Source organism: Paramisgurnus dabryanus, chromosome 11 (assembly GCF_030506205.2).
Source record: "Paramisgurnus dabryanus chromosome 11, PD_genome_1.1, whole genome shotgun sequence".
Classification (NCBI taxonomy): Eukaryota; Metazoa; Chordata; class Actinopteri; order Cypriniformes; family Cobitidae; genus Paramisgurnus; species Paramisgurnus dabryanus.
The window spans coordinates 12,699,458-12,713,036 of NC_133347.1; the positions used below are offsets into that span (position 1 = coordinate 12,699,458).

Consider the following 13,579-nt stretch of genomic DNA (forward strand, 5'->3'; position numbering starts at 1 on the left):
GTGTAGTACCCTTGCAGATCATTTACCTTCAATGGCTTTAACTAATATTGCATATCTCCTTTACCTAAAACGCTTGTAATTGTTGATATGTCAATGAATACATGTATAAACAAATGCTGTTTTTGTTGCTTTTACACAGTGGGTGTAAAGTAACCAGCAGATGTCCTCAACATGGCCTCAATTTTATAGTTATCATTATAATGTAAACGCCCCTTTAGCATTGTCATTCCTATCAATGTCAGTTGCTTGACTAGCGTAACAACATAATCATATGCATTTGACACACTGTCAACGCTGATTGGCTAAAATGCAACTTATATGAGGCTTACAGTTTACTAATAGAATTCATTTGTACAAATGTGCAAAATACTTCGAAATGGCTGTCAACAAAGATAAAATCTATCCATCTGTACCAGCATGCAGGTGCCAACTACACTTGCATGGCACCCAAATCTTGAAACCCTGGCAAAACGAAAACATAAATTTTTCTCCAAACAGAAATATAGAAAAACACAGTATTCACAAACTGTAGATACACCCCATCTTAAAAATTGCTGGCACCTTCTATGACAAACATCACTGAGATGTACTTAAATTTACAAGATTGGTAAGAAAATGAAGCATATTGGGACATAAGTGCATTTGTGGTCATTTGGGACTCGGATGTTGTTTTTACACTCAAATCTCATAAAGTGTCAGGTCAGCCACAGGTGACATAGAGCCCGGATGCTGCACCTCACTGCTGGTGCCACTAGAGGGGTGAGAGGAAGCACTATACAGGCCATTACCCACACCGGCATGAGCACATGTTCACAACACGCGTTCAAGAAAACTTACAGACATCTGAAAGAGTGCACTCTGTAAATCTCGTTAGGTCTCTACCATTTCAATATCGGTATTTTACCTAAAACTTACAATGTCACGAATGCAAAGGAACACACATATTTCACCATGCAGGATTTGTGCCTGGATCAGTATCTTTGATCAACATCATATCAACCAATCAGATTTTAGGATTAAGTTTAATGTTAGGGTTAGGCTTACATTAAACCTAATGCAAGCTGAACTGGAGTTGCACATACACAACTCTTTCAAATGAACAGGTTTATAGCTCAGAAAACTTGTTGTCCCCCGTGTGAATATTTTAGCTTCTCAGCATATACTCTAATTTCACTTTTGAGGTTATACGAACAGGACAAACAGGATGAATGGTAGATGATAAATTGTGACAACACTCTGGGTTAATAGGTGTTTCCCCTTTAGCTGAATCTAAATAGATGCACAGATTTCTCCATTTCCTGATTCATCATTATAGACTTGGCGTTAGCATGTGAAACACACATACGTGCTCGCGCACACGCACTCTAGTAATGACGCATTGAGATTTGGAAAAATGTATATGAAATTTTACTTATTAACCCATGATCAAATTAAATTACATTAAATATGCATATTTCTCTGTAAGAAAACATCAGAAGCTTCAGATCTGCTTTTTAAAATTTGTCTTTGTTTGAAATTAAAAACTACATCTGGAAATAAGTATTTAATAAGTATCAGCATTTTATCAGTAAGGGGATTTCTAAGTGGGCTATTGACACAAAATTTCCACCAAATGTAGTCATCAAGTCCAATATTGTATCAGAAATCAGAAAATTTAAGTATACAAGTTGAGTCATAATAAATAAAGTGAAATGACACAGGGAATAAGTATTGAACACATGAAGAGAACCAGGTGCAAAATGGCATAAAAAGCCAGGAGATCACCTGAAATCTGAAACCAACAAAGGCTTTTCTACAAAGTATTAAATAAAGTGTTCAATACTTAATTCCTGTGTCATTTCACTTTATTTATTATTACTCAACTTGTATACTTAAATGTTCTGATTCTTTGTATGAATTCAATACTTGGCATGATGACTACATCTGGTGAAAATAGATTTTTTTGTCAATAGCCCGCTTAGAAATCTCCTTACTGATAAAAATGCTGATGTGTCAAATACTTATTGCCCCGCTGTATGTCAAGCAAAAAACAAACAAAAAAACAAAAAATCAGATGTGCTGTGGTTTAAAAACATTAGCACTAAGTACTAAAAGTATTCAAAGTTTTAAAAGTATTATAAGCAAAAGTATTATATTGCATATTATTAGCAAAAACAAATTCTTCAACATTTGCTGTTGCATTGTCTTATCTGTAAGAAACCAAAAATGCTGTTTGGTGGTTAGGTTGGTGGTTCAATCCCCGGCTCCACCGGACCAAGTGTCGAGGTGTCCTTGAGCAAGACACCTAACCCCAGCTGCTCCCGACGAGCTGGCTGGCGCCTTGCATGGCTGACACCGCCGTCGGTGTATGAATGTGTGAGTGAATGGGTGAATGTGAGGCTAATTGTAAAGCGCTTTGGATGGCCATAGGTCTGTTAAAAGCGCTATATAAATGCAGTCCATTTACCATAATAAAAAATGTACAATACAATTCAAATGGACAAAACTACAATTATTTTGAAATAATTACAATTATATGAAGTGACTCTGAAGTGAAGTGACAAGAGTTTGTGTTATTTTCTACTCAAAATCTATGTCTGTACTTATATTCATGTTAACCGAATGCTTTCAACAGGTACTAAACGTTCACCAAATACTTTTGTGTCAAATCCGCTTAATCCCGGCCACAGGCCATTCAGAAATACCGGTTTTAAGGCAGAATCCAGAAAGAGTCTGATAAAAAATGCTAATTAACAAGAAATCACGCCAGACGCACTTGGTTTTGCATATATAAGCTCTTATAAGCTCTTCACTTGAACTTAAAAAGTCATATTTGTGAAAGGCAGCAATAGCATGATACTCTGAACGGCAAATATTTTTTTTTAAAAGCCGCTTGTACAAATTTCCACTGCTGCATTTTGAGCAACGGTGAGCAAGCATTTTCAATTCATCTCAGTGAAAGTTGAGCATCACACTTCTGAGGTAGATTGTAGGAATGTCCATTTCTTTAAATGTTAAATATAAACCAAAATAAGACAAATTGTCCCCATAACCAACATTTTTGGCTGTTCTGACATGACCACAAACTTATCTCTTTTATTAATAAATTGCATGAATCATAGTGTCACACCACATTTATCACAAAAATACCAGCGATACTGATCTAGATCTGTCTACAGTATTTGTCATTTTTTGTGGCTTGTGCAGGTCATGTGGAAAGGCTTTTGGTCTGTTCAGTCTTTGCTGACCCGAATGCACCCTGTAATCTGCACTTCTCTGTTTTTTCCTTTTTCTTTCAGTATTATGTCTGTTTCTATAGCAATGACTTTTTCTACACTTTCAGACCCTTCCCAGGTGAAGAATGTGTTACACTCAGAGTCTAGAGGCCTTGTCAGGAATCTTAATCAAAGGCAACATCAGGTGTCGGGCAATTTAAGGTCCGTCTCCACTGCCTGAAGATGAGATTATTGAAATTGTCTGGGCAAAGATCTTCGCTTAGAAATGGCTTAAGGTGGTCTACATCACACCTGCATGTCACAGTGAGCACGATTATTAAGTCTTTCCTTTTCGGATCTCTTTTGGACATAAAACGTACACCTAACCTGATCTATGCGGATTGAAATGCAAATATATAAATCAGTGTGCAGCCACAGGTGTGAATGCATGTGTGTGTGGATGTGTATCTGTAAATGCCAGATGTGTTTGGAGATGTGTGTCAAAGGAGAATGGTAATACGTCAAGACGTGCACTTCAGAATTCAGATGAGAATCAAAAGCACAGAAGCACAGCCAGCCTGTAAAACAGACAAAATCAAATAACATCTTCTTATTAACATGTTATTTCCCCTAGAAAGCAATGCAGTTAAAAAGAAGACCAAATGTAAACTTTTGCAAATGTCCTGCTTATCCGATGTTTCTCTTCAAAACAGCCAATTGTAATCTCAAATATATCGCCTCTACACTGTAAAAATTTCTTGTTGAACCTAAATTTGGTATAAATACTTAGGGCCAGATTTACTAAATGAGGCAAATTAGCGTGAGAGCGCAAATCCAAAAAAAGTGTATACGATAGGAGTGGTCATATCTGTGGGTTATTTACTTAAAAGGCGCAAATTAAATAACACAGGCGCAACAGGTGCTAAGAGCAGCACAAATTAGTTCAGGATCGCAAATAAGCAGAGCTTATACAAAGCCATAGGACACTGAAAAGTGAAGGTTTACAATAAGTTTTGAAACACCTGGTATTGTGTGACGACTTCTAGTGACTCCTCTTTAATTTCATGCAGCAAATAAAAAATGGCTTGGCAAACAATATCTTTGAATAATATGTTCCTCTGGCAATTACCGCCATTTCCAGCGTAAAATCATTTAAGACATGCTTTTTTGGCATTAAATAATGGTGCAAAAACATGCAAACATTAGTAAATCCTTTAAATAATATCCTCTCATAAATTTTGCATCTGAAATGAAAACTCCTAGAAATGCATGCAATAAGGTCAGTCGCAAAATTAACTAGACCACACCTTTTCCACTGCGCGACTTTAGTAAATCCTGACAGTCCTTATTTAACAACAAAATGACTGTTTGCGCTGGCGCAAGTTGTTAGTAAATCTGGCCATTAGAAATGGTATAAGTTATACTAATAACTTAGGCTAATTCAACTTAATTTTTATAATTCATAGAAAGATACAGGTCAAGAAATTGACTTGATAGAACTTTAAAATTTTTACTTAAAGGGATAGTTTACCCAAAAATTAATGTCATTGTGTCATCGTGAAACTGCAGTCACGTGACTTCGGTTTCGTGCACGCATTCACAACATAGGCGGAAGAGAAGACAATGCTGAATAAAGTCGTAATTTTTGTTATTTTTGGACCAAAATGTATTTTCGATGCTTCAACACATTCTAACTGACCCACTGATGTCACATGGACTACCTGTACTTTGTTGATGTTTTTATTACCTTTCTGGACATGGACAGTATACCGTATGTAGATTTTCAATAAAGGGTCAACAGCTCTCGGACTAAATATAAAACATCTTAAACTGTTTTCCGAATATAAACGAAGGTCTCACGAGTGTGGAACGACATGAGGCTAAGTCATTAATTACATTATTTTCAATTTGGGGTTAACTACCCCTTTAAAATGTAAGGGTTTTATTACAGTGTAGAATATCAGAAACATATTCAGTAATGTCTTAAACTGTGCTTAAACTGCAATGAAATGTAAATGTAAACTTAAACATTTTTCATTTTCTTATAACATTAAATGATCTGAGATAGAATTTTGCTAGACACAGTTATATGCTGTAGTTTTACACACATCCAGTTTGTTCAAAATTTTATTCATAACTTCTAAAAAAACATCTAAGACTAAACTAATTTAGTCTCCTGAGCTTTGAAAGAGCCCATTCTGAGCAAATGGCACAGCCTGAAACAAAGTGCTGTGCATCAAATATTAGTGTGTGCTTGGAAGTGATAGTGAACGTATGGCTGCAAGTGCACATGTGTGTTTATCTTAAAGGTAAAGCCTATATTGCATGCCTGTTACTTTGGCTGTTGAATTTAATTTAAAGCCTAACTTTAAATTTCTTTGAGTAAGTGTATGAGACTTTCGACCACTTTCCCGCTTAGTATTCTTTGCCATAAAAAATAATAATCATTTAAATGTAAATTAGTGTTACTGTGGCTCAATGGGTCGAGCATTGCATAATCTACCTATATACTGATGCAAAAATGTACAGATTTAATGAACTGTAAGTCGTTTTGGATAACAGCGTATGCTAAATGTAAAAATGTAAATGAAAAATACCATCTGTTTCAGTTCTTACTAAAGTTACTAAAACTAAGTATTACAGCTTACTAATAAATGTGGTACACTGGAAACCAAGGTACTGTTAAAAAGTTTTTCAGTCTATTATCCCCACATCATCGCTAAAAGCATTCTGGACTTTCATAAGGAACTGAGACCTATTAAATTTGAACTTCAAAGAGTTTCTGAAACTTCAGAATAATGATGGAAGCAAGCAGATACACCCTGTAGGGTGTCCATTGTGCTGTTAACTATCTTGGGCTCACCACTTATTGTGTGGCAAAATGGCCCCTCTTGTTTTGCTCATCAGCAGCATCTCACTAACAGATAGAGTAGATGTCCTCATCTCAGTCCGGTTGTCATGGCCACTGTCTTATTGTTGTGGCAGCTATTTGTGTCTCATGTTGTGTTCAAAGTGATCTGCAATTATTCCACCTTTCAGGGGATTATTAACAGCTCTGAATATTGAGAATATTGAGCGCGGCATGTAGCTTTCCTCAAAATGCCCAAGGCTCATTGTTCTGTTGTTTTGAACGGAGAATAGAGACTGACCACACTACATCGAATGAATGCATGAATGAAACATTTGTTAATCGTCGAAATGACACTCTTGTATGTTGCATAGTGCCTTTGTATCTACAACTGATTGTTATTCATATATCTTTTGAAAAATTGTCTACTCGACTATTGATTTGACCTTGAACGAATCATGAGCTCAGATGCAAAGCTGCTAAATACCACCTTGAAATCAAAAATGAGATAATATTAACCAAATGCTATCAAATCATTTTGCTTCAAATCCGCTTAAACCCAGCCTTAGGTCATTCATAAATACTTTTTTGCATAATCCATTAAGAGTCTGATAAAAATGCTCATTTACAAGAAAACTTTACAGATGCACTTAAAGGGTTTTGCATCTGAGATCTTTAAACTACTACATTGGTTTCAATGCATTTATTTAATAACTTACCATGCTGCCGTTTCAGTAGACAGATCAATAAATCATAATTTAGCTGTCACTGTTTCAAATAAGCATTGATTAACCCTTCAAAGTCTAAAGAATATGTCTTGATGTATTGAGTGCTATTGAGGATTTTATTAAGGAAGTGACAAGTAGAGTTAGAGGATATGTCATATAGAGACTTTAATGATAACAAACAAGCTCTACTAGTCTGAAGCAAAACAGATATGGCGATTGAAGCCATATACTGGATAGAGAATCAAAATAAGAAGCATAGAGTTATAAACATCTCTTAATGTACGATTTTGCACATGATTTCAAATGACATCATATTAACCGATTTTTTTTTCCACATTTAAGGGAAACATTTTCGTGTCCATGACTGGATTTGGGTTCTTTGACATGGAAATATTTATAATTAAAAAAACTAAAAAATTAAAAGCTTCAGTGCATGTTATACTATAAACATTTACAGTAAAGAAACATGTGGTATTTGGTGATCATTGGTAAATGTAGAGACAATAATAAGGAATATAAATGTGTCCAAGACCAATTTTCTCATCCTCCGCAACAATTTTCAATCATTGCTTAAGCCCTCAAGGAACTATCATTTTAAAAAAAAAATGTTGGAAGGGACATAATTGACTGTGACACTCAAGATTATTTTTTATCTCCAGATAAAAGTTGAAATTTTGTTTGTCATAGTACCTAGACAACTTTTTAGTTATCATTACCAAAACATGAGTTTGTAAATGTATATTTACTGTAAGGTAATATTATGTTGCGGTAATGATAGTTTTTTATAATGATAATTTGAAAAAGTAATTTTTTAATCCTCTAAAAATAATGGTTATAGTAAGTTCAGAACATAATATTATATGTGCAAACAAAAAAAATTCTTCAAGGGCTTTTTAAAAAATCTGATGCTGGACACCTTAAGTCTGGATTTTGTGAAAATCACCCATCTGGGTTTGGGTCTGTCCCTTTTTGAACTAACGCTGGGTTAGTGACCTAAGTCTATTTGATTCAAGCCCAATGCTTTTGACAAAGCATTGACAAATCCAACAATTACTTCTTTCCCAAAAGCTTTTATTAACATTTTTAAACATCTACTCTTATGTAATAAACACCTAAAGCTGGGAAAACTGAAATGGATTCTCCCCAAAACTTTATTTCTACGTTTAACACAAAATGTTAAGGACTCCACTAAACTCTTATTCATTAGCATAATCTCTAATTAAAATTCATAACAAAGGTAAAGCATAATCAGGCCCTGCCCACGGCCTCGCCTTTGACTTCACTTACAATATTCACTAACTCAAAATAACCTTTAATCCCGACCCTCAGCCTTTGGAATTATAAGCAGCTAAATGGATGTGATGTTATTCCCCTAATTTTCAAAGACAATAGACTCTGAACTCCCCTGTATTTGCATATGATAATATAATTGTCTGAAGTCAAAATAATAGCTCAATTAAAGTGAGACAGATAAGACTTCCGTTTCTGGACAAGTTTAACTAATTACACTTATCTAATTATTTCAGGTTATGGACGTGTCTAAATTGTTATTGAACTCAGTATTGCTGTAGTCGTTGTCATTGTCAGCATTAAGGGTGTTTATATTGAAGGCTTAAATCATCAATGTGGGGATTACGCGGTAATCCTGTGTGAGTAAATACCCTGCCTGATACATACAGAATATTGTTATTAACTTACTCAGCAAAACTGTGTAACTACAGCTTTCACTAAAATTCAGCATGTTGTAAAATAACTGTAGATCTGGTTACATTTACTGCATACATATTAAAACTGACTGTATACTTATATCGCCCATGCTTTTAATATGCATAAAAAACATACAGTTTGTTAATAAAAATATAAATAAAGTTATATGGTCAAGGCGAATACAAGATGAAAATGTATCTAGAAACTTGATCAAGAATGCAATTTTTATCATTTCACTTTTATTAATTTACGTTTTTATTTACTGTACAGTTAAATGCCTTGACTTTACAAAATGTATGGTAAAGTATTTCCCATAACCTACAATCATCTTTTCCATTACAGCGAGTTTAATGTCAGTTCTAGCATCCACCATTTAACAGGAACCCATAATGCAAACACACTGTAGATGAACTCTTTCCAGATGGTAAGAAATGCAGTTCTTCTTAAGTGCATTTTCCAAAAGATGGTAATAACAATAAAAAGTCAAAGCCTGCTTGAATTTGCTGAACATTTGCTCTTAAGCCTAGATATGATATGCCGTACTGAGCTTTAATAACTCTTATTTATCTCTTCCCCTTTTATTTCCACACACACTTGATTTACATTGGCACAATTTAGGATCGCACTAGGCCTTCTATGCCCTTAAATATGGTTTCTTCATACACCACAAATTTCAGCAATTCTCACTCAGAAAATGTCTTGCTGTACAAATTGATTTACAATACATAACCTGCCACACCATCCTCTCAACGTGCACATGGCACATGAGGGCAAAAGCATGTAATATCTCATGTGCACACACACGCAAGCAAACATGATAGGGGCCGAACCTGTACAAAAACGAATGCATTTCAAGCATGCTTCTTCATTAGGGCAGTTTTAACAAAGCCCTCTTCTCAAACACACACACTTAATGAGATTTTCCACTGTTGCCTGGAAGTCTGCAGACATATTCTTATTCATGTTCAGCGGGGTAACACATAAAAACAGTAATATGGCCCAGATCCTTTGAAACAAACAGGAATTTAACATTATGTCTAATGCATAAGCACTGGCTTTTTCTTTGTTCATCCTTCTATTTCCCTTTTTCTTATATGATAAATTGGTGAAGAAGATCAATCGTCTTGCAAGAAGACTTTCCATGCTTTGTAAGGAGGAAAAATGTGGCATCCTATCTCATGTAATTTGGAGTTTATGGCTCTATTGCTTCAGTAAACCTTCAAACACTGTATTAACCTTGGAATGAGAAACTGATCTCTTCCCTCGTGGTAAATAATGTACACCGGTTGAGCTTTCGAGCTGAGATTGGGAGAGAATTGAGGAGAGGATTTCTTAAATGCTACATATTTTACTTTAAATGACGTCACGGGCCTGTCAGCTAAAACAGGACTGGCAGGTTGTTAGTCAGACGGAGGAGGAAAGGAGAGAGAGAGAGAGAGAGAGAGAGAGAGAGAGAGAGAGAGAGAGAGAGAGAGAGAGGAGAGCGCGCGCAGTGGTGATAACGCCATCTATCCAAATGTCGAGCGTTCCTTTCACGCGCTCCGCTCATCGCGCAATGGAAACTGCGCGTCCTGTTAAAGTGCCGTGACTCTTCTTGCCTTTTCTTTTCGTATAACCAGTTCGTTCGAGTCTGCAAAGATCCCAGAACTATCGAGGAGGTTCTGCAGCCGACTTAGGACATGCTTTCGCGCCACGGAAATCACGATATTTTATCTCTCCACGGCTCGGTCTGATAACATGTAGAGAAAGTGCGCGGTGACCGAGAGCGCAGCGCACGGGCGATGTTGACGCCGTCCTCAAGCCGCCTTGTTCCCACAGCTTCTTGACTTTTTCCCACTGGAGTATAATCTGAGGTTTCTGAACTTGTGAATAAAACGGAGGTGGCTGCTGAGTAGCAACTGAACCGTCCAGCTGCCCACGCTGCCGCGGGGTCGCTCGGCGCATCCTTGCCCACTTTAGAGGAAAAAACAAGCACGCAACTAAGAGGGGACAAGACGCGTCCGCGTTTTCCAAAATATTTGCCATCGGTACGCTTTGGAGAGACCTGGAGCTATTTCGAGCTTTCGCGGGATATAAAACAGTAGAATGATAGCATCCATAACATTTGGAGTAAGGTGTCTAACTTAAGGTTATCATTACGCGTCGACGTTTGTTGGACCGCATAAATGGACGAATACCAGGAGGACTGACTGGGAACTGTCTGGAAAAATGTGGCTGAAACGGTGTGTCACACGCAGGTAATAAATATCCCTTTTTAAGCGCAATACTTTGATATATTTCAAATGTAGGCATCGTCTGAATGCATTATACGCCCACTGCCACTATTCAAAATACAGTGATATGTCAAGTTTTTCGAGCAAGTTAATGCATGTTATCGTGTTTTGACCCGTTGTAAATGCCATGTCTTACCTTAAACTTGCTCATAGCTTTGCTTTGCTTGTGTTCTTCACTAAATATTATAAGTGATGCTGATTGTGTGAATAACAAGAGGACTCGCAATTAAGATTACGAATGAAGTTGCGAGTTGTTCACGCGGCGCTCGCTAGGGGTCGCCAAATAACCGCACTGCACGAAAAGACAACAACGCTCGCAAATAGGTCGACTAAACTAAACATAAACCACACACAGGAACCGTCTTTGCGTTTTGGAAATGCATGCCATGCCATGATTTTAAGTTTTCATCAAGTTGCCTTCCTGTAGCTTAGTTGTTAAAGCAGTGCGTTAGCAAAAGGTTGTGGGTTCGATTCCCATAGCCTACTAATACATTAAATATGTATATTTAATGCACTGTACTGTACGTCGCTTTGGATAATGCACGAATTGTAAATGGTAAATGTATTAACTTTATATAGACAATGTTCACCACATTGTTAAAATCTGATCACATTGCGTAAATCTGTGTAAATGGCATGTGGAAAGTCAGACTGAAAGTAAACACATGTTAAATCTGTATGAAACAGACGTTTGTTTACTTTACTGCATGTATGCAAAATAATATAAGGTGTGCAAGAAGTATGCTACTGTAAGAATGTATGCAAGAAAGAGTTAAGGTCTCAGGTCTGTAACATTGCACTTTTCATTGACATCACTTTGATATATTAGTATCTGGTGTAGGTAGTAAGCACATATAGCCCTAAATCCTATAAAGATGTAGTCTGCACATCTGCAGTTTCATATGAAGTGTACTCGCAGTTAAATCTGTTTCCAGATTAGACAGAACACAGGGAAAAGATGATACCGAACATGACTGTTTTTCTTTTGTAGTATCATGAGACATGTTATTGAATGTCACTTTTAGTCATATGTTTCATGTGTCAACTGTTCAGATATGTTGGTGTTGTGCACTGACAGTCACAGAACCATGCAGAATAATCATCAAACACACAAGCAACACACTTAAGCCTGATAAATTAAGGTTTTTGAGGGTTACGGTCAATTTTCAGTTGTTTTATCTTCTTATATGAGATGGAAATCAAAGGTTTAATACCCTTTATCAAAGTTATATGTAGTTTTAGCTGATCTAAAAAAAAAATGCTATACTAATGTACAGATTTAGGGCCACACAAGCATTATATATATTCACAATTTTCAAATACAGTATTGCAATAAAATGCATACTTGATTGCATTCCAAGTTTAAGTCAGTTCAGCTGTCAGGATTTCAGAGACTCTGCCTTTGGCTATTCCAACATTCCTCACTATTGCAAGTAAGCTGAACAGCCTTGATGAAGATCATTAGCTGCATCTCTTAATTGCTCCATCAACTTCTTTAATATCAGCACATCAAGGTTATGCATTCTCTCGAGATCCTTCAATCTCCAGTGTACCTTTCACTGTGAATATCCAGCATCCAGCTGAATTTCCTCATAAAGCCAGCAAGGGAAATTGGTCCTGATACAACAGACTGGGCATGTATCTCCGTGTGAAGTTTACTGACCTGGAAGCAGTTACGAGCTCATGAAATACACAGTGATATGCGAATGTGGAGCCTGTTTACTGACCTGAACAGCAGCTGGTTCATTACAAAATCCGTCGGTGGAAAAAATTAGCTTGTTTTGCTTTGACACAAGCTGTTTAGTCAATTTCATTTCTTGAATCTTTAAACTGGGTAATTTGATCGTTTTTACATTTTTAAATTCCCGTGCCAAACCCTGCCTGTCAAATGAGACTCTCCAAGTGCATACTGCACAAGCTTCAACATCATAAATGACAGCATGCAACTATCTCATTACCATGTACACTGTAGCGTGTAATAGCGTAACACTTCTGTCATTTTTATACCACTTTTTTTTCAAATGTAAACCACTGGCATGCATGCCTGGTTAGTTTGAAGAGTGCTTTGCACTCTTGATGGTCTGGTATAATGGCAGAACAGTTTGATTTCGCCTACTGCTACTTAAAGTGTTATGTAACAAAGTCTTCAAATGTTCAATAAGCCAGAAATGACTCTCCAAACCAAAGCTAAGGGTGCAAATGTCAGTGAAGTGTCTTAATCAGCAAAGATTTTCGAAGGCCAGGGTTGTTTGAGTCTTAAAGGGATAGTTCACATGAAAATTAAAATTCTGTCATAATTTACTCACCTCTATGAGTTTCATTATTTTGATGAACACAAAATAAGATATTTTGATACGTGATGGAAAGCACTTAGGTGAAGGTACCCATTGTTTTCCATAGTAGGATAAACAAATAATATGGATGTGAATGGGTACCACCAACTGTGTGCTTGCTTACTATAATTTATCAGAATATCTTCTTTTGTAATTAACAGAATAAAGAAACTCATACAGGTTCAGAACAACATGAGGGTGAGTAAATGTAAAGCTTTACATTTTTGGTGAACTATCCTTTTAAGACTCAACCCTGAAAAAAAATCTAATATAATAATCAAAAATAAAATGTTTTTAGTTCCACTAGTCGTTTTATAATTTTCAGTATTTTAAAGGTGACATAGAATGATTGAACAGGGTATTTATCCTTGTTCTGTGATGTGACATGTAGACAAAAAAAATTTGTTTGGGTCTTTAATGTGTCAGGAGCAGGAGACGGAAGAACCCAATTGCAGACGGTGTCGGGGTAAACAGAAAACACTTTAATAAATTCACC

At 36.4% G+C, this 13,579-nt stretch overlaps 2 protein-coding genes across 3 annotated transcripts in view; one reads left to right on the forward strand and one right to left on the reverse strand.

Annotated features, from left to right (window-relative positions):
- The window catches only part of LOC135729294 (4-trimethylaminobutyraldehyde dehydrogenase A-like), a 318,074-nt gene extending 305,477 nt beyond the window's left edge, over positions 1–12,597 (reverse strand). The window contains exon 1 of one of the 2 annotated variants that reach the window (XM_065246837.1): positions 12,591–12,597. The gene's annotated coding sequence lies outside the window, so the exon portion shown is untranslated. Of the gene's footprint in view, positions 1–11,721; positions 11,729–12,590 lie in introns of those variants that run through there. The other variant, XM_065246836.1, reaches the window with a different exon arrangement.
- ajap1 (adherens junctions associated protein 1) overlaps positions 9,967–13,579 on the forward strand; it is a 60,430-nt gene continuing 56,817 nt past the window's right edge. The window contains exon 1 of the mRNA XM_065246838.1: positions 9,967–10,714. Within this exon, the coding sequence (XP_065102910.1) occupies positions 10,686–10,714 (29 nt within the window). The 5' untranslated portion in view covers positions 9,967–10,685. The remainder of the gene's footprint in view (positions 10,715–13,579) is intronic.